Source organism: Helobdella robusta (genome assembly GCF_000326865.2).
Source record: "Helobdella robusta unplaced genomic scaffold HELROscaffold_32, whole genome shotgun sequence".
NCBI classification, from domain to species: Eukaryota; Metazoa; Annelida; class Clitellata; order Rhynchobdellida; family Glossiphoniidae; genus Helobdella; species Helobdella robusta.
In genome coordinates, this window is record NW_008704589.1 from 670,804 (window position 1) to 694,208 (window position 23,405).

Consider the following 23,405-nt stretch of genomic DNA (forward strand, 5'->3'; position numbering starts at 1 on the left):
TTGAATAAAATACTCCAAACAGTTATTAAACTTTATTTACAGAAGAAATCAACTATTATTAGTTATTAAACTTTATTTACAGAAGAAATCAACTATTATTAGTTATTAAACTTTATTTACAGAAGAAATCAACTAATCGTTTATTTCCAGTAAATTCGCACTAACGCAACAATTAACTTTTAAATCTTTCAAAATCTATCGCTATGACAACGTCAACAAACAATTCAAATATCGCTTTAAATAATTCACCGAATCGCTATTCACAAAATCACGAATTTCACTAATCACGAATATCACTAATCACGAATATCACTAATCACGAATATCACTAATCACGAATATCACTAATCACGAATATCCCAATCACGAATATCACCAATCACGAATATCCCAATCACGAATATCACCAATCACAAATATCTTGCGACGTGCGCTTATATACTCTTCGCAAGCGTCGTTTCTAGATTCTTCCCGATGGTCCGATTCCAGCATACTCTAGAACGTTCCAGTCACTAGAACATTCTAGAATACGCTAGAATCTAGTGCGTTCGGTAGCACGGTTATAACAATACTTTAAGTAACACTTCACCATCAAATATTTCACAGAATTTATTAAAAATAAATCATCATTTTTATATAACAATTATTTTATCACTGTATTAAATTAGCCAATCATTTTGTATCTATTTATTAATTAATGTAGACAACATAACATTCATTTCATCATAAATCATTGATATCATCATCATGATCGTTAACATCGTCGTCGTCACCATTGTCGTATTAACCATCGCCATCATCATCATCGTTATCATTTTAACTATCACAACCATCATCAGTACCATCATCAGCACCATCATTATCCAAATCACCGTTCAGTGTTTCCACCACCACCACCACCACCACCACCATCATCACCACCACCATCACCGATTTCTCAATCTTCGTCCACATCATAGTAACCGGAAGTGATCATCAATCATTGAAGCTTTCAAATAATTTTTCTCACTGCAAACGCAACTCTGCTCACAAAAAATTTCCTAAAACACACGCACACACCCACACATACACACAAGCTACACACACCCACACACACACACTACACACACACATGTGCTCACACATACAAGCAATAAACACACTCAAACAAAACGTCGTACTTTCTAAAATTCAAATTTTTTCAACAACTCTTATTAAAAAAAATTTGATGGAAAAGAGGGTTGATGAAAAAAAAACTTGTTAAGAGAATGACGAAAAAAAGAAAGAAGGTTTTTTTTCGCAGCCATCCGGTAGTCATGCAAATATAAGGCAGTGGAGTGGAAAAAAGTTATCACTGTTACTTTCGTTGTTGTTGATGCTGGTGATGTCGTTGTCGTTGCTGTCGCTAATGTCATTGATTTTGTTGTTGCTATAGCTTCTTTGCTGGTTTATGGTGCTGGTAGTTTTACTGATTTTGGTATAGTTTTTGTGTTAACAATTTACTGAGTCGTTAGGTGAATTTTTGGTTGATTATTTTAACGTGACTGTCGTTAGAGTGTAATAAGATCAATTTTACTATTGATCATGAAACAAGCATCCACGCACACTCACAAACACACATATAAACACTGACACACACACACACACATAGACACACACACACACACACAGACATATATATATCCACACTTTCTGACAGAAACACACACAGACGGAGCAAACTTGTTACAGCACTGCAATACGAATGAAAGTGAAGGAGAGTCTTGAAGTGAATTCATTTGAGACATTTCTTAGGTGTGAGTAACTAAATGAACTATGGCGATATTTTTTCAGCGTTAGCACCACCGCTGTATTTGAAAGGTAACATATTGCATGCAGTCAACGCCTTGATCATTATTTAGAAACATAGGTTACCTTCAAATTTCATCACAAATGATGACAACAACATGTTCACTCACCATCATCTCAAATGATAACAACCACATCAGCAGCAGCAGCAAGTACCAACCTTGTTCCTGTCCCACCCCGGTGTGGACAGTGGTGTTCCCACTGCCCCCGAGACACCTCTCCACGCCATGGTCCCTTCTAGCCACCCCACCACCACCGACTCCACACCCACCACTACCCGCATGGAGTTTCCTGCCACTGTTACAGCTCTCTCTCCTTGGTACAAAACTGACATCTACTTCGGCTTTTGCATGTCTTCTTGTCATCTCACCTCCAGGACCACCCCTACCACCGCTACTACCACTACTACCACCGACATCACCACTGCCACCACCACCACCACCACCACTCATTGACGTAATGTGACTTCGAACGGCTGCATGATTTGGTCTGCCGTTCCTTTCTTTCGAGTGATTTTTTGGCCTCACTGCCTCCACTGGCAGGACTCGCCTTCGTTTCTTGGGCAGTTTCGCCCTGGCCTGCGTGTGCGAGTAGAAGAGTGCGAAGTTGCTGACGATGACAGGGACAGGCAGGGCAATGGTTAGCACCCCGGTGAGAGCACACAACGACCCAACAAACATTCCTAAGTATGTTTTCGGAGTCATATCACCATAACCTACTGTTGTCATTGTGACGATGGCCCACCACAAACCTACAGGTATTGAAGTGAAGTTGTTGTCGGGGTTGTACTGTATTCTTTCGGCATAGTAGACCAGGGATGCGAAAATGACGATGCCGATAATAAGGAAGAAGATTAGGAGCATTAGTTCGTGGGCACTGGCTTTGAACGTATGGATGAGAATTTTGAGCCCTGGCGAGTGTCTTGTCAGTTTGAAAAGTCTTGTAATTCTTATGATGCTGAAAAATTCTAAAAAATCATTTTCCTTCTTCAGCCTCGTCATCAGAAAGTCTAAGTAGAAAGATAAAGTTGCTACAAAATCTACCACGTTCACTGGAGCTCTCAGAAAAACCAGTTTAACTGGACTCACTAGAAACCTCATGATAAGTTCGAAGGTGAACCACGCGTTACAAACGCACTCCACGTAAAAAAATGCATCGTGTGGGTCTAACGTTTTCTTTTCTAACATAAAATATGGCCGTCGTTGTTGTTTTTTGTTGTATTGTTGTTGTCGTTGCTGTTGTTGCTGGTAGTAATGCTGTTGTTGATAGTACTGTTGCTGCTGCTTGTGATAGTAATTTTTCTGCTGATGATATTTTTGCTGCTTTGAAAATTTTGTTAGCGGAGTTGAAGTTGTTGACTTTGTTGAAAAATGTCGTTGGCTTGGTGTCGCGTTTGCCGCAACTGCTTTATCCAACACAGTACCCGAGTCATCAAGACCGTCGTAATCGTCGTAAGCGTTGTAGTCGAGGAGGAATGGTTTGGTGTAGTTGAAGGCAATGGAGATGTTCCTGACGGATGGAACTCGAAGAGAGGGATGGGTCTTCAGGCAGAAGGTGAGTATCGAAGCGATTATGAAGAAGATCGAGATGATTGCCACCACCTGTCAATTGGAATTTTTCTTTGTGGTAATTTTAGTCCAATAATTACATTTATATAATTTAAAGTTAAAAAATAGATAAAAATAAGTGGATTGTATTAAATTTTTATTCTTAGAATTTAATAAATAGTACGCAGAATATGTTTTTGTTGTTGTTGTTAAAATTATTTCAGAATTTTTTTTAATGGTTAAAATTTTGTTCATAATTTAAAACAATTTTAGAAAATACATATTCGTCCCATAAAAACAACTGTCGCTAAAATAATTTACGAAGATGTAGATGTTGATCGAATGAAGAGTTTTGGTAGGAATTACGCTGGATAAAAACAAATTTCGTGATATAACTACTCGCTGAAATAAAAGAAGAATAAAAATTATAACGTTTCCACCACATATATCTTACTGTTTCATCCAGACTAATCTCTTCATTCATTCTCTCCACTTATTTATTTCTCTCTCCCGCCAAAGTCGACACGAATTAATTGTCCACTGAGGCTGGCGTTAACACAAGCGAAACAAAAAAACCGCAGACGCGATAATAGTGGCCTTACTAACCGTAGTAGCTACACTAGTGGCCGTAGTAATAGTAGTAGCTACACTAGTGGCCGTAGTAACAGTAGTAGCTACACTAGTGGCCGTAGTAACAGTAGTAGTGCAGTAGTGGCCGTAGTAACAGTAGTAGTGCAGTGGTGACCGTAGTAAGAGTATTAGCTACAGCAGCAGTATCAGTAGTAGCAGTAGTTGTAACATTAAAAGTATCAGCAGTAATAGCAGAGTTAAGAACTACTACAGCAGCGACAACATTGCAATGGAAACAAAGTAGCTACACGTTTAAAGATGTAAACAACAGCAGAAGCTGCCTGCTGTTGTTTAGTCTTTCGCTTGTCTACCCGTGGGTCCTTCCATGTCTTATCTACTCCACTGTCCTGCTTTGTTCTGGTAGCTTGTTTATGCGCTAAGTATTTTTTTGTCCCCTCTGTTTTTTTTTGTGCATAAACATATGTGGGCGCTTAAAAAAGCGTTTTTGTTGGTGTTTTGTTGTAGGTCTTTGCAACATGTGAATTATGTTTTAAAAAAATTTTTGTCTGGTTTATGAGCATAGCTACATAAAAAAGTACATTTTTGCATGAAAACAAATAGCAAACAACGCGAATGTTTTTGTTAAAAAAATTCAAGACTGAGTTTGTTGTAGTTTAAACAAATTTTGAAATTAAATTTTCAGTTTAGGTTTAGGTGTACAGATGCTTTTGTAGGCATTCAATTTGCATGCTATATTGTGTTCGATTTTTTGTTTGTGCTACTTGTATGAATATGCAGGTGTATGTATATGTCTGACTTTTAGTATGTATTTATGCATGTATTTATGTATGGTTGTACGTATTTTTTTGTATTTGTGTACGTATTCATGTATGTTTGTACGCCTATAAGACATCGCATGTGATTCCTATGACTTTTCCCACAACATCCTAAACAACTTCTTCTTCAGCCTCATAAATCATTAATTTTTCGCAATTTTTCATTTTCATCGTGATTTATTTCTTTCATTTATACTTCAAATTTCACTTGTTTGCTTTATTTACTTTAATTTTTAAATAAATTACTAATTATGTCATCAAAATTTTTAAAACAAAAATTCATTAAATAAACTTGAGATCGTTGTTTGTCTGTATTTAAAATAGTAAGGACAAAAATATATACGCAAAACGCAAAAAATTCACGCAAAAACACACAAAAATGTACACACAAGAACAGATACGCAGACAAACGTCCAGACAACCAAACGTATTTGCACGTACACACACGTACTTGCACGTACACACACACACACACACAGATACACATATTTCTATTGGACATCTTTTTAAGCTTCTACTGCTTGAGATGTCTGCTGCTGGGGTGAAGAGATGCGAGTTATGATGGAGGAATAAAGATAGAATGAAGGGAGAACCATAAACAAATGAATGAATACAATAATTGCTGTTGGAAACAGTGAGACGATAAATACGTGATGAAAGCTTAGTGATAAAAATTGGCTCAAGCCTACCAGTAAATTTTTTAAATTTGTTTGTTGGGTTTTTTTAATATTATAAAAAAAAGAAAAAAGAAATTTCTCTGAAAACATGGCAAAATACGTTAGGAAAACTACTTCAAAATGGACATCTAAATAAATAATAAATGATTTATGACATCAATATATTTACACAAACAACACTAACAACACTAACACCAACATGTAGTATGTATGAACAACATGCAACAACATTAACACTGAACAACATCAAAGAGGCTTCCAAGATCGTGAAGACTTCAAACGTGACCTGAGCAAGCACACTTCAGCCGCAACCATTACCGCTATTTAAAATAACAAGAAAAACACTCATAGTTTAATAAAAAAACATATCAATAGATTACACCACATAAAACTAAAACAGTTTAAACAAGTTTCAATAACAAACAACGTCAGGATTCAAACTAATCTTAATTAGATTAAATTTTTATCACTTATTATATATGTTGCAAGTGAAAGTTGACAACGAAGTAAGCTGTTTTGTGAACAAATTATATTTGTAAGAAAAAATCATTTGCTATCAAAAACACAATCATCAACAACGATATCACTACAGTTACTATACTATTATTACTACCACTACTCACTACTGCCGCTGCTGCAATCGCCACATTATAAACAACAACCAACCAACGCCATCTGAAAAAAATCAGTAGCCAAAAACAAGAAGGAGAGCGGGAAAGAGAGCGTGAACAGGAGAAGCACATGCAAAGCATGGAGGTAAGATGAAAGGAGATGGCATAAAATATTTATACCAGTCAAACGCCATAAACGATGCTGCTATTTCCACAGCAAATCCTGCCGTTGCACGCTTTTTATTACCAACATTAACTGCTCAGTTCAGCTTTTGATCCTGAGAACAATTTATTTTGTACAAGAAATCGTCTATATATTTTTGTCTAAACTAGATTCTGGCTTTTTCAAATGTTTGCTCTACAAATCTTCATGAAACAGATTTTGTTTGCTCTTCTGAAAAATAAAAAATAAGACAAAACAAAAACTTCTGTTGGCATATTGATGACGCGAAAATGTGGCCAGTATAATAAAATGGACATTAAAATTCATCATCGCTGTTTTGTCAAAATTATACAATTATACATGATTCATTGGTATTTTTCATTGCATCAGCGTTAAAAATGTGGCAGCACTGTTTCTTCCACACACTCTTCTTCGTCATCATGTTTTTCAGCATCATCACGGTCATCATCATCGTCATCATCATCGTCATCATCATCGTCATCATCATCGTCATCATCATCGTCATCAACAATTCCAGTCATTCATCATTTTGGCATTTCAAATTTTGTAAATTAACCCCATTTCAAAGGAAACCAAACATTTGCTTGAAATGAATTAGTTTAATGACATCAACGAAACTTCAAAACAACATTATTACTACCATCAACAACAAAACAACGATGACGTCATCAGCAGCAGTAGCATCAACAGTATCTCAACAACAGTGGGGCAAAATTTTTAAAATTTTGAAATTTGTCGGTGGGGTCAAAAAAATGACCAAATATTTGCAAGTGTACTAAATTTTATTGGCTTTTAATGAAAACTTTACACAAAAAATTGAGAACGATAAACCAATTAATATATCAGCATGAACAACAAAAATCAACAACAACAACATCAACAATGACATCAACAACAGTAACATCAGAAAATTATTATCAACAACAAAATTTTTGATATTTTCTTATTTTGATAATAAAAAAGATTACATAACAAAACGCCGAAAAACAATCAATTCATTGTTACATTACCATTGAAATAATAACGCAATCACTTAGTTATAACTGTTAAAACATCAAGATTAAAAACTTTAACTGCACTAAACTTTTTTTCCTAACACAACTAAGACAAATTCTGTTACTAAAATTACTAATATTAACATTACATCAACTTTTTCAATGTTACTGACCACAAAAAATACTCCAATTAAAAAGAACCACTTCAAAAAAACCACAAAAGCACGTCTGAATTCATAATGCAACCACGCGTCAGCAGTGACACCTACATCAAAAAAATCTTTAAACACAGAATAATTGTCGAAATCGACATGAAAAAACGCTACAAAACGAAACATGTATGAAAATGTATGTACGTGAATGTGTGTATGTTTGTGTGTATGTGTGTGTATGTATGTATGTATATATATATATATATATATATATATATAATTTTTTTTATTGTATCAACAAAAAACAAAAAATAACAAACAACTTGCCAATACAAAGTCAAATTAATATTTTCAAAACATTAAAGACAATATATAAAAATAATTAATAAAACACTAACAATGGCGACAACAACAACAACCAAAACAACAACATCAACAACAGCCAAAACAACAACAACGATGACAACAATAGGTACGTCCAATAACAAGTCATTTACCATTTTAACACAACAATAAAATTCACTACAACTATCACCACAACTTGGAACAACAAAAAGCTAGAAAAAATAACACTTACTACTACTACTACTTAGTTTGCAGCAGCTACTACTACTACTGCTACAATTTTTGCTGCTGCTGTTACTTCTACCACAACTACGTTTTTTACTTAACAAGAGAAAAAGAGTGCGTGAAAGGCCAGTTGTGCTCTCTTCAGGTACTCAAATTCGAGACCGACCAGTTTATTAAATCACATTACATCACATTACATCACGTTATATCACATTATATTACATTAAACGATATCACATTGCATTTTGCTGTTGACTTTTCTGATGAAAAACAATGTTGATGAGTTCTTATGTATGTATGGGTGTTATGTTTCTCATGATTTTTAATGATAATCATCGCCTACTACAAACGTCAATGTTAATGCTAATAATTTAATGTTTTTTCACAATGATTTCGACAAAAGTGTAAATATTTAGTTTTTTTTATAATTTTTGGTAAGTTCAATTTCAATCACATTCACCCCAGGTTCAAATCCAGCTTAAACTTAAGCTTAAACTTAAGCTTGTGTCATAAGCTACATAAAACCATTCGATAGTAAGGTAGTTGTTTAAAAAATTGAATGATGACGACATGGAAAATTTTCGTCTGGAAGAAAGAAGATAGTTCGTCAAAAGTGATTGTAAGAGATTTAGAGAAACGGCTAACGTTACTGTCTTCCTCTGGTTATGATCTTACTATGGTGATTGTTGGAGTTTCATTTTTTTATCACGTCATCTTCATCTAATGATTTTACGCGTCATCAGCTCATCAGCCTAATGACGTCATCACCATCTCCGTGTCAACATTTCTTATTTTCTTATTTGAGGAGAAAGAAACAAACTTAATGGCACCAATTTGAAGTCAAGGAGAGTGTTGGAGAGTAATAAAATATTCAACATCCTTCCAATGCCACTGAAGATAAACAAATTAAGTCCATTCAAAAACTTCTGCTATTGCAAAGAGTGAATAAGTGGTTGTGTTTGCGTGTGTGTGTGCGCGTATGTGTGGTTGTGTGTTGTATGCGTGTGTGTATGTTGTTGTGACGTTCACAAATTATTAATTGAGGTCACATGTTCGTACAAACAGACAGAATAACGTGAATAAATTTGCAGATAAAAACACGAAAAACAGACATTGCTTACATGTTCTCATTAGAATTTATGCATTAACTCAAACATATAAAAACTGTATGTGTAGTGCACTTGTTCAGACATACAAACACAAATATAAATGAGAATATTTTAAAGTACACGCTTGCAATTTTTTGGCCAAACGTCGGTTTTTATAAAAGGCGAACATGGGCAAACAGACAGAACGAACGTCAAGTTAAATTATAATAAACACCCACGTGTCTATCTGGCAACGCTCCCTCGCTTGCATTGGCCTGCTTGCAAATGAATTACAACTCTGTGAATGCACATACACATACGTACCTACATGAATACGTACACATACAGATTCGTACATAGGTAGTATATACACCACAATACATTTGAATACAAAATTACATACAAACATACATATAGTCATAAATAAAACATACTAACACAAAAAGTCTACGTACGTACGGACGCGATTATACACTGGGCTGCCTATGTTTTTGTGCTACATCAGCGTGCTCACATACGCACACGCATTTCACACACTAAACAGCCACACACATACATGCACGCACACACACGCATACACACACATGTGAACTCTTACATCTGTTTGTTTAAATGAAAAAATTCATTTGGCCTCTCTGTTTAGTTTTCTTTAACTCAAATTGAACAGGGTAAATTTATGGCTCTAATGAAGCAAAAACAAATGAACAAAGTTTCATCAAGCTAAGAGTAAAAAAACAAAAACCATGGAAAAAAGATACACCGTAAGACTTAAAAACTAAACCAAAAAAATATAATAATGAAAATAAATTGTAATGAAAAGAATAATGGTAAAAATAATAAAAATACATTTACCAACATCAACAATAGCAGATTAAATAACAATTTCAATAATAATAACAGCAACAACTTCTTTAAAAATTAATTCCTGTGCGATGTAGAGATAAAGTGCCTGGCATTGCAATTGCAATGACCGGATTCGACTGCATGGAGATCCCAGCCAACCGCATTAACATGCACTGTGTGTGGTGTCTTGTTTCATGCGTATTCACGTGCACTGTGTGGTTTGATGCTGTTTGACGCCTCTGAAAAACGTTAGTGAGAGAGTTGTAAGAAACAGAATTTGTCTCTTAAAATTATTATTATGATAATTTTTCATTACAATTCCATCTTATGACTGTATTGTTATGAATATTTCTGCAAAAAAAATTTTCAACTTATTTATTACACTAGCTACATATATACCAAAAATTTGATGTAACAAGAAAAATAATCTTACAATATATACATACAAGCACACATTAATTTATTTTCACAGCGAAGAATACGGACACACTTCATCAACGTAAGTGTCTGAGATAAACTACTTTTACAAACAGAATAGCAAATAATTTATCAATAATAAAATCCCTCTAAATCATGTTATCAATACAATTCAACGCAATTCATCAAGGCTCCCTTTACACTACTACAGTGGTTCTCCATATTAACGACTTTTAAAAGGCGACTTTTTAATGTGGAGGGGTCTTAAATGGGGAGTAAGCATATTTACAACCAAATGGAAAAAGGTACACAAGATGTATGTATACATTATTTTTTATTAGTAAATGTACACTGCATTGTATTATATTCATACAAAATATAATTTGGAAAAACCATGTTGCATTGTTAAACACAAAAATTCAATTTTCTTTTTTGGTAAAAATGAAGTGTTAATAGTGTTAATAAGTGGAGGTTGATCAACTGTTGACTTCTTTTTAATATGTTCTGTTTGAATTTAACCATGAAAATTTTCTAAAAGTTCTGGAATGCCTTGAAATCCATGAGTCAGTGTAAAATGAACCAACTGTTGAGTACTTTTAGCAGTATAAAAGTCATAAATTTTGTGTTTTTAGTGTCTTTCAAGGTCGTTGGAGGGAATCGTAGATCGGGAGTGACGCTTAATGTGAAAACAATCCTTCAGAAACAAAACGGTTGGGAATGAGAAAGAGAGAGAGAGAGAGAAAGAGAGAGAGAGAGAGAGAGAGAGAGAGAGAGAGAGAGAGAGAGAGAGAGAATCGTAAATGGTAAGGTATTGGTAAGGTTGTTGGGGATGAGTATCACTGTACATTCCATAATACGTTATTGAAATACCTTGATATAGAACGCATTAAAATAGCCAAACAATACGCATAATTCATCAATAAAACCAACAAATTTACCAATTCAATATCCGTTTGTATTATACCAAGGTGTAAAACGCATTACAATACCTCTACACTGCAAATACAACTGTATTTACAATGACATTACGCATTACAATACAATACATTATAATGCAATTACAGTTACAATACATTAAAATACATTGATGTTATCAACACGGAAGAACCGGATACATTATATCGAAATACGTCGAATCGGCACTAAGCAGCAGTCGATGGAACGTTATTTAGCGCTCGTGCTGAGCCATATTATTCAATTTAATTTTTCTGAGAAATTCCATTTTTTCGTCGTTCTTTTGCAAATATGATTGAATTTGTTTGAAATGTGAAATTGTTTTCAAATAAAGAAAAATCTTTGAGTAATGAAAAAATAGTTTTATTTCATTTATTTATCACAATTTTTTTGATTTAAAGGTTTAACGATGATGGTGATAGTGATGATAACGATGATGACGATTATGATGATAAACTTAATTTTAGCCATTTTGGTGTAATTATTATTGTCATCACAACCATGATTAATATCTCCATCATCATTATCATTCCACTCATTCTTTGATATCCATCTCTATCTTAAGTAAAACAATGATATTGGTCATCATGGTCATCCTCCTCCTCCTCCTCCTTCTCCTCCTCCTCATCATCATCTTCATCATCATCATCATACTCATCATCTTCAGCATCATCATCGTTTTCATCATCGTCATCATCATCGTCATCTTTAGCAAGCATCATCATCGTTCTCATCATCACATTTCAAAGTTGTATGGTCGATTCAATTAACAATTAAATTGAACATTTATTTTGAATGGAGCACATGTCTTTTCTCATTTGATGTTTATTTCATTTATCTTTATTTCTCTTCTTCATTCTCTCTGTCTCTTTCTCTCTCTCTCTCTCTTTTTCTCTTTCTCTCTCTTTTTTTTTCTCTCTCTCTCTTTTTCTTCCTCTATCTACTATCTTCTTTTTTCCATCTTCAATTCTCCCAACGTCCTATGTTTACGATCTTTATATATTTAAATTAGTTTTTATCATCACAGTGCGTGTCCATTCATTTGCGTTTCTTCTTCCTCTGGGCGTTTCTTCTCACTGCGTAACGTTACGCGTACATCTGAGTTTGCCTTATTATGGTTAGATATGTAAGACAGTGTGCTTGTTTTTGTTTGTTTGTTCGTGTGCGTGCGTGTGTGTGCGTGCGTGTGTCTCTTTGTGTGCGTATGTAGGTTAGTGTTTTTTCACTTCACATACACACATGAATGAATGAATGAATGAATGACTGAAGGTACAGATGAATGAATAGATATAATTATATAATTGAATACGCGCGAAATAGACAGATAGACATGTCAAAAAAATATATGAAAAAGAATGCTGAATGAATGAATGAATGAATGAATGAATGAATGAATGAATGAATGAATGAATGAATGAATGAATGAATGAATGAATGAATGAATGAATAAACAAATAAATGAATGTAGGAAGCAATAAAAACATTAGTACTGAATCAGACGGCATTGATCTGATTGGTTAATAGACCACCTATATTGGCTGAATTGGTGATAATACATACATACATACATACATACATACATACATACATACATACATACATACATACATACATACATACATACATACATACATACATACATACATACATACATACAAACATACATACATACATACATACATATATACAAACATACATACATACATACATACATACATACATACATACATACATACATACATACATACATACATACATACATACATACATACATACATACATACATACAAACATACATACATACATACATACATACATATATACAAACATACATACATACATACATACATACATACATACATACATACATACATACATACATACATTGAGAAGAGACTCGATGTTGGAGGCTGTCAAACTTTTTTGCCCCAACATCTATAATTTTTGCCATTCTGCTTATGGCGGAGTCTCTTCCCTTGGCTACCACTCTTGGGTTGTAGAATCGTCCGAGGGGGTGCAGCAGGGTGATCCCCTTGGTCCTTTGTTGTTCGCACTAACTCTTCATCCACTCTTAGAGAAAGCTTCGTCCACCTTCGTTTGCGCTTATCTGGATGATATCAGCATAGCTTCGGACGGTCCAACTCTGGCCGATGGCTACGAATATTTGAAGCATAACTCCGCTGCAATTGGCTTAGAGTTAAACATTAAAAAATGCGAACTTCACTGCCAAAGTTTATTTCAGGTGCCACATGCGCTGGCTGAAATACCCAGAGTTGGTGCATCAGAACTGAGTTTTTTAGGCACACCCTTGGTCGAGGGCGATTATCAAATAAAGTTTCTTGACCAAAAGCTTGCGAAAATTAAACTTGATCCATATAGGTGTGTGTGTGACTGTGTGTGTTTGCGTGTGTGTGTGAGCGCGTATGTGCGTGTGCGTGCGTGCGTGTGTGTGTGGGGTGTGTTAATGGTTAAATAAAAAAATTACAAAATGCAAACAGATCTTAAACAAAATAAAGATCATTGACATTCGAGTTCTGCCTACATTACATACAACATACAACATAAAACATAATTTGTATTTTCTATCCAAGCCAAATGAAAACACAAATAAAGACAAGAGAAAAATGAAAAATAATAATAATAATAACAACTATAATAATAACTATAATAATAACATTAATAATAGCAATAATAATAACAATAATAACAGCCCTAACTTACATTCTTAAATTTGGCCACGTAGTTGAGTTCGAGTTTAAAAAATTTAAAATTTAAATGAGTTACATTATGAAGAAACAGATGATGTAGAAAATGTAGGTGAACTGTGTGGTTGAGAAGATGACGGAATTAAAAATTTGGGATATATAAAAAATGTGAACACCATAATGAAAATTTTTATGAGAAAAAGTGATAATGTTAAAAAAACATAATGAAAGGTATCATAAAGATAATAATATTAATGATATCTGTGCAGCTGTAATCAAGAGTAATGACATTAATGATAACGTGGCAAGAGATATGACGAAGATGAAATTAACGATAATTAAAACGACTATAACAACAATGGCGATGGTGATAACAACAACAACAAAGATATTATTGTCATTATATCTCATCATACTTTAATAACTCCTATGTCGTTTATCTATCTTTGTAACAAATCAACTAAACAAAACTAAATAACAACAACAGCCACAACAACAGCCACAACAACAACAACAAAAACAGCAACAACAACATATTTCACCGTCAACAAAACGCTCCATTCTCAGCTATGAAACCAACATCATTCCATCCTCAAGACCCCAAAGTGTACTTACATATCAATAGCAATGACAATTACGTGGAACACTGTTAACAATTAAACATATTTGTGATTATAAAATAATGACAATGCATGCAAAAAGATAATATCCTATTGATAATATGGCCAAATCGCTAATGTTTCATCACTTTTAATGCTGTTTTAACATGAGCAATGTGACAAATTGATGTAATTTCAAATGTAAATCATTCTAGACTTTTTGATAATTGTAATATTAATATTTAACATTCATATGTATCAATAAGGCATTTAAATTTTAACAAGATCCTCCCAAAATCAAACTTGAAAAGGATAAAAATAATATCTCAAAAGCTTTCAAATTTCAAATTAATTCTTATCAAATTTAAGCCACGTCGTTTATTTTGACGCTTCAAACTTTCGGCGTGCGTGGCGTGAAACGACGCGTCACTACAGCCACACGACACAAAGACACCGTCGCAATAACTGGCGTCATTTATTTTCACACAAGAGTGATAGGCCTTATCTATCATTTAGCATTAAGTTGAAGTTGCTTTATTCTGTGCAAGTATGTGTTCAGTGTGTGTATGTGTTTGTGTGCGTGCGTGCGTGCGTACGTGTTTTTGCATGCTTGTATGTGCGTATTTTTTATGTTTGTATACGTCTGTGTTTATTTATTTATATTTTGGTGATTTTTGTATTTTTTATTGTGCCTGCATTCGAGTTTTCATGTACCAGATTTTTTTGGTATAAATCATTTTTATGCATACATGTATGTTTTAGTGTGTGTGTGTGTTGTCATGTGTGTGTGTGTGTGTGTGTGTGTGTGTGTGTGTGTGTGTGTGTGTGTGTGTGGTGTGTTTGTGTTTGTATAAACATAGTGCATGCGTTTGTTTCTTTTCTTGTAGGCTTCACTTTTACCGAAAATTGTAACATTTTTTTCTCGTTGCACGTTTGGATGTTATTCAATCATTCATTCAATTATAAAATTTTAATTGCTGTGTAAACTGATAAGTGCTTATGCTGTATCAATATTGCTTTAAAGTAAAACAAAATGATAAGGAAATAAGAAATAACAATGGTCTGATAAGATAACTTCAATGACGCGTGTGAAGATGACATCGGCGCAAATGACGTGTCAGAACGAACGCCACATGTGCTAATTTTCAGAAGCATCATCAGCATGGACGCACCACTTACGATCGCTTCAACCCTGCAAACATCGAACCCACTGGCAATCATTTTGTATAAATAGAAGTCGAAGAGTAGAGATAACTAACAGTTGTTTTATTTACCGACTTTTTCAAGTAAAAGTTGTTAAATACAATTTCGAATCAGTCTTATTCTCTTCAGGACAGGACGTTGATCTATCGAAAGAAAATGGTATCTATGAAGGCTGCAGTTTTGCTCTTGTGCTTCGGTTTCTCGATGAACCTGGCGATGAAATGTGACATGGCGTGCCAGTTCAACTACGATCCAGTCTGCGGCAGCGATGGTAGGACGTACAGCAACGAGTGCCAGCTTCAATCCTTGAATTGTGGAAAGGCTCTGAGGGTTGAAATGGTAATGAAAGGTGAGTGTGAAAAAGTGAAAGAATTGAGAGAGTGCGCCATTCCATGCTTCAGAATGTACGACCCTGTTTGCGGCAGTGATGGTGTGACGTACGGAAACGAATGTGAAATGAGAACTGAATCTTGTCTCAAGAAGCAGGAAATATCAATCGCACACGCAGGAGAGTGCCAAGCGCAACCGGAACTTGAGTCATGTGCCATTCCATGCCAGCCACTCAGACAGCCTGTCTGCGGTTCCGATGGAGTCACTTACTGGAACAAATGCGAGTTGGAAACTGAGAACTGCATGAAGAAAGCATCAGTGGAAGTGATGTACGATGGTGAATGTCTGGAGGATTGCAACATCCCCTGCCATTTCAACCTCGATCCGGTTTGCGCCGAAGATGGAGTCACCTACACAAACAAGTGCTACCTGGAGACAAGAAACTGCCTGGCCAAGGAATTCCTCAAGGTTGTTCACCAAGGGAGCTGTTGATTTGCAAACCGACGCTAACTTGAACATCGATGACATTATTTGGTTTAACGGACATTGAAATATTATGCATTATAAAATTATTATTAATTAAAATTAATTTTGTATTTTGAATAATGGTTGAGGTCGTTTAATTAGCTACACTCATAATGGTTGAAGATTTGTTTGAAATTGAAAAGCTTTAATTTAATGTGTTTTAATTGAATAAATATTTTGCAATAAAAAAAATTGTCATTTTAATTCAAGAAAAACCAATTTTAATTCAATTTAATGGTTTGAAAATAAACTCTGCATCAAAATAATTGAATTTTCATTCGCTGAACACTCAACGTCAAAGCAATTTACGAAACATATTTCAGTTTTCTAGAGAATAAATTAAAAAAAAGAGAGAGCTGCTTTCAAGCGTTTTACAATGAAATGGCAAAATATATTGATAGATCGTCCAAGCAATTATCATCATAATCGTCATCATCATCATAATCGTCGTCGTCGTCATCATCATCACCGTCGTAGTCGTCGTCATCATCATCATCATCATTTAGTCGCAATCATCATTGTCATCATCGTTACAATCATCATCAGCATCTTCAGTTGCAATCGTCATCATGGTTTCTACGGTCGCCAACGTGAAATTATTAACGAGTTACGCGAACGATAATGCACTCATGAAATATAGATCCGAACGAATGATTATGACGTTTTCAACATTAACAACAGGTGCAATCAATAATAATAATAATAATAATAATAATAATAATAATAATAATAATAATAGAAATAATAATAATAGAAATAATAATAATAGAAATAATAATATAATAATAGAAATGACAATAATAATGTTATAATAAACATTCCAAATCATACCAACAACACGCAAAACATACAACATCATTGATGCGATGCTGGATTGATAACGATAACGAATCCAATATCAGTCGGAGCAAATCATCAAATAAAAAAAAAACAATTAAAAAAACATTTTTAAAATAAATCAACGACCAAATGCTAACGTTGTATTAATAAAAACTTGCATCAACAAAACAAAACAAAACAACAATATCTTTTCAACAAAAAATAAAAATAATTAGAAATAAAAAAAAAGAAATAATAATAACCAAAATAATCGAGGTAAAATTTTTTTTTAGGGTACGCACACACATTCAGGATTAGGAAATGAGATCTCACTCATCCAATGTATGACAACTGCAATGGAATCGCCAAATAAACCGTTACCTAATTCTATCTGCCTAGATTGTTAATGGGCAAAACAACGCACACACGCACAGAAACACACACACATACACACACATAACCCACAAATACACACACGCACACACATCAATCACGCACACGTACGATTATAAATTTTAAAATATATATCAAAATACAATATCAACAAGCCTACACTCATGGCTTAATTGAAAATAATTATTATTATACAAAGTAGACTTATACATGCATACCTGTGGACATTTATCACTACATCCTTACGTGTGAATGTGTTTGTGTGTGTGTTAGTATATGCGTTTAAATGTGTGTGTGTGTGTGCACGTACGTGTGTGTGTTTGTGTGTGTGTGTGCACCCGCAAGTAACGCGCGTGTAATTTTGTTTACGTTCATGTTATCGTTTTTAACTGCTTTCCTGGAAGAGCTTATTGTTTTTATTGAGAAATCCATATCGTTGTTGTTGTCGTCATCGTTGCTCTGGATGTTTTCCATCATTCCAGCATTATCATCATTTCATCATTTTCATCATCATCGTCGTCGTCATCTATTGTCATCATTATCTTAAAACATAACCGCCGACAAAAAATGTTTTCAATGCCATCATCATCTCAGACATCAACATTGTCATTGTTTTATCGCCATAATTGTCATCATCACTATCTATATCATCATCATCATCATCGTCATCATCATCAGCATCATCATCATCATCATCATCATCGTCCTCATATCGACATCACTAACATCGTCAAGTCATCACCACTATAATCATCAGGTCATGACAGTTTTATCGTTGTCATTATCATCATCATCATCTTCATTGTCATAACATCATCATCATTATCATCATCCTCAGTGCCACCAGCATGGATTGATGTGGATTATTTGATTAACCGGTCTTCAAATGCTAGCCGAGGGACCGATGCTCTACTCTCTAATCGTCTAATTTGCTTTCTTTTCATTTATTTTTTTCTTTTACTCCATCTCGTTCAGTACTTCTTCATCTTTTTGTTTTCTCTATCTTTTTTTATTTCTCTTTTTTTTATCTCTTTCTCTATCTCTATATTATTTTTCCATAACTCTCTCTCTCTCTCTCTCTCTCTCTAACTCTCTTTCTCTTTTTTTCTCTCTCTCTCCCTTCCTCCTTTCCTTTCTGTCGTTTCCCTTACTTCTTCCTTTTCTCTCTTATCTTCCCTCTCTCAATTCGTATTTCTGTTTTATTTCATTCAATTTGCTATGTTGTTACTTCTAAATAACTTTTTTTCTTCTTCAAAAGCATTTTCTCCTTGAATCATTTCATTTGGTTTTTATCGCTGCCGGATAATCACAACCACCATAGTCATGAAAGTTATTACAACCATCACAATTATCACAAAAACAATAGGTCGGCGAGTTAGCTCAGACAGTAGAAGCGCCATGTCTCGCGTTATTAATTCGCCATGACATGGTTCAAATGCTCTTCTCTCTCTCCGAAACTCAAAGACTCTCATACGCCGTACGTTTAGGATGCGGAACTTGCGCGTGCAAACAAAGTAGGTATTACCTATTACGTCATTACATCGTCACATAGAATCGATCAATGTTCTTTGACATTTCGTATGGTGATTTGATCCCTCCAAAATATTTACGATGCTTTAGTACCTCCTACAAGGGGCACGAAGGGGTATTGTAGGGCAGAAGTGGGCATAGCCATTTGAAATTGGCGCCATTAATTATTCACTTCACGTTATTCTAGGCTGTCATATCAATAATTCTTCCCTAATAGTTTTAACGCTACTTTAAGCTATCAATTATATGGATGTTATTTTTAACATAGTTCTTTTAAATATTTCAAATTAAATTTATTGTGCGGCTTGTTACTGTTACTTAATACTACTGTTGTTACTGCTTAGGTGTTATACTATTATGCTATACAATGCTAAACAGTTTTACTACTTTTAGAATTTAATTTCAACATTTAAAATTTTTAAATTATCAGATTTTTTTAAAAACTAAAATTAACTTAGTAATCTCGTTTTTTTTTTATAAACGATAATACAATTATCCATCACATTATATAATAATGAATTATTAAATTTCCTTTAAATACTAGTGATAGAGTAGCACCAAATTACTACCATGTTACAACAAAGTTACTATCAAGTTACTAAAAAGCTGCTATCAAAATAGTACAACCACTATCGACTTACTCCAATGTTGCTATCGAGTTACTATTGAGTTACTATCGAGTTACTACTACAAAATTACTTCAAAGTATTCTACCAAGTTACTAGAGTCTGTTAGTGGCAGTCTTAGTAAGCACCTTCACTTCATTATAAATTCGATGCCGTTAATCATATGTTCAATCAACGTCATTTCCGGCATTATTAAATTCGCCGTTGTCGTCGTCGTCATCTTCATCATTATTCTCATCTTTTTTTATTATGATATAATAAAATAATAATTATAATTATCACACCACACCACATTACATAGCACCAAACCACACCGTACCACATCGTACTACAGCAGACCACAGCACAAACCTTAGCAGCATTGGATGAATAGGGCTCCTCGAACATGGCCCACATTTTCGGCTTAACCCTCTGCCACCAGTTCAGGTCACCTGCTCTGTACTTCTCCTCAAGGCCAAACCTCCTCATCACATCTTCCTTGGTCGGTTTGTCTGTGTCAAGGTCGAGGCCATCTAGAATTTGTAAGGTTTCTTGTGTGTCCCTGTGAGTTGTATACGTCATCCAGCAGCATGGCTCGACCTGTTTCGTGATTGGTCGCTATTTTTAGATTGTTATTATAATAATAATCACTATTATTACTTTCATCACTCTTTTTTCCATCTTATTACTCTTAATAGTACTCTTATCTTATCACATTTGCATGACAAAAACGATAATGATGATGAGCACAACGATGATGAGTGACAACGTAGCATCGCCTAATGTCATGAATTGTTTGCGAATGTTATTATTATTAAGAGCTCTGCATGTCACTGACTTAAATGCTGTTGACAGAGTATTGGCGTTTGCATCGCCGTCCATCTTTTTACTTTTCCTTCTTCATCATCCTCTTCTTTAACATCATTGTCATCATCATCATCTTCATCATCATCATCATCATCATCATCATCATCATCGTCATCATCGTCATCATCGTCATCATCATCCATACTATCATCTTCACCATTATCATTTTCATTATCACTATAATCGTTGCCATTGCGATAATCTTCATCACAATCATCGTCGTCGTCGTCGTCATCGTCATCATTATCATCATCGTCATCATCATTATCGTCGCCGTCATCGTCATCATCATCATCATCATCATCATCATCGTCATCATTGCATAGCTCTCAAACCAGTGGTCACTTAAACCTTTAATGTTGGAGACGGTTAACAGGGCATATCACATCTGTTTAAATAACTGCTTTTCCTTGGTAAATAATCTAGGTCAATTGAATATTCATTCGACCTATTTATTGGCAATATTAAGACGCAATTGGTTGTTAAGAAAAAAAATATGGAATGAAAGAAACGAAAAATAGAAAAAAATGAAAAAAATTCATGAATATTCATTAGGTAGAAATTGCCTTTTAATGGTGCTATGGTCAAAAAGAATACACGTAGTATTGAGCCTTTGTTAGAGGTTTTAATTATCATGAAGTAGAAGAAGAAGAAGAAGAAGAAGAAGAAGAAAAAGATGATGATGATAAAAAAGAAGAAGAAGAAGAAGAAGATGAAGATGAAGAAAAAGAAGATGAAGAAGAAGACGACGATAATGATGATGATGATGACGACGAAGATTATGACAATGGCTATAATGATAGTAGCAATGATGATGAGGATGATTATATTTGTGATAAAGGTCTTACATTGCCTGCTAAAAAAAATTAATGAAAAACGACAATAGAAATTTTATTAAATTTTATTTTTCAAATCTTTTTCCAATTCCTGAAAGAAAAAATACCCTATTGTTCATGCATGAAAGATAATTTCAAATGAAATAAAAAATGTATGTATGTATGTGTGTGTGTGTGTGTGTGTGTGTGTGTGAATGTATGTATTTATGTTTGTATGTATGTGTGCGTGTATGTATGTGTGTGTGTGAATGTATGTATTTATGTTTGTATGTATGTGTGCGTGTATGTGCGTGTATGTATGTATTTATGTATGTATGTGTTTCCGTGTGTGTTTAGGTTTGTATGTGTGCATTGTATTAGTAGAGGTGCTAGTAGTAGTAACAGTAGTAATTGAAGTAGTCATATTACTATTAGGAATTTTATTAAATATCATTCTTTATATTATAGATTTTTTTACAAAATCAACTCTTCATTAATGTTATCTTTACAACCAATAATGATACAGAAAATTTCATCAATTTATATAGCGCCGAGTATAATATGTCCTCCCAAAATGGCTGTTAACTCATCGTTTGCCAAAATTAATTTGGCGCGAAACGACCGTTTAACACACACACACGCACGCACGCACATACACACACACGCGCGCGCACACGCACACACACACATAAGCATGAACCCTATGTCGCGTTAACATTATCATCATATGCTTGGGATGCAAAATGAGGTGATGTGATGTGAAAATTTTGTGATGATGTCTATTATGTTTTAATGATGTGGCTTTATAATGTCATCGTTATGTCATATTAACAGTAACACTTTGCTTCTGCCACTACTACTATACCACCACCACTACTACTACTACTACTACCACTACCACTACTGCTACTACCACTACTACTGTCAAATGCTAATATTACAGTTTAGTACTAACACTAAAACCAATAAAATTGGTACTTCCTCTTGCAGATTTGTTGCTGTTACTGCTACTAATACTACTACAACAACTACTACTACTACTACTACTCCTACTGCTAATTCTACTACTACAACTACTACTAATACTCCTAATACTAATACCACTACTACTACTACTACTACTACTACTACTACTACTACTACTACTACTACTACTACTAATACTAATACTACTACTACTACTACTACTACTACTAAAACTACTACTGCTATTGCAACCGCTGCTGCTGCTGCTGCTTTATTAACTACTAACAACAACAACTTATTAGTTGTAGTTGTTAGTGGTTACTTCTTCTACAAGCAACTAATTATTAGTAGAGATAAATTCGCGAGAACGTTAATAACTTGCCGAGAAAATCAAATTAACTACATCTCAGCGCCTAGCACTCCAGTTTTCATAATTTGTTTTGTTATAATTATTGCATATTTTGTTGATATTTTCATAATTATTCTCTTGATTAATCTCTTGTATTTTCTTTATAAATTCATACATACATACTCAGATAAATACATAGATGTAGACACATATACACACATACATACATACATACATACATACATACATACATACATACATACATACATACATACATACATACATACATACATACATACATACATACATACATACATACATACATACATACATACATACATACATACATACATACATACATACATACATACATACATACATACATACATACATACATACATACATACATACATACATACATACATACA

At 34.2% G+C, this 23,405-nt stretch overlaps 3 protein-coding genes across 3 annotated transcripts in view; 1 reads left to right on the forward strand and 2 right to left on the reverse strand.

The window, feature by feature from the left end:
* Positions 1-2,345: 2,345 nt before the first annotated feature.
* HELRODRAFT_122109 (hypothetical protein) lies at positions 2,346-3,431 on the reverse strand (the record flags this gene model as incomplete). The annotated part of the gene is made up of 2 exons (XM_009022520.1): positions 2,346-3,062; positions 3,342-3,431. Coding segments are annotated over 2 exons (807 nt in total), but the record flags the coding sequence as incomplete, so codon positions are not given.
* A 12,563-nt stretch (positions 3,432-15,994) lies between these two features.
* On the forward strand, positions 15,995-16,600 carry HELRODRAFT_82198 (hypothetical protein; the record flags this gene model as incomplete). The annotated part of the gene is made up of 1 exon (XM_009022521.1): positions 15,995-16,600. The coding sequence occupies one exon, from the start codon at positions 15,995-15,997 to the stop codon at positions 16,598-16,600; it is 606 nt and encodes a 201-aa protein (XP_009020769.1).
* A 3,914-nt stretch (positions 16,601-20,514) lies between these two features.
* HELRODRAFT_136334 (hypothetical protein) overlaps positions 20,515-23,405 on the reverse strand; it is a gene marked incomplete at both ends in the record, with an annotated part of 5,450 nt that continues 2,559 nt past the window's right edge. Inside the window, one exon of the mRNA XM_009022522.1 lies at positions 20,515-20,580. Coding sequence (XP_009020770.1) covers positions 20,515-20,580 — 66 coding nt within the window. The remainder of the gene's footprint in view (positions 20,581-23,405) is intronic.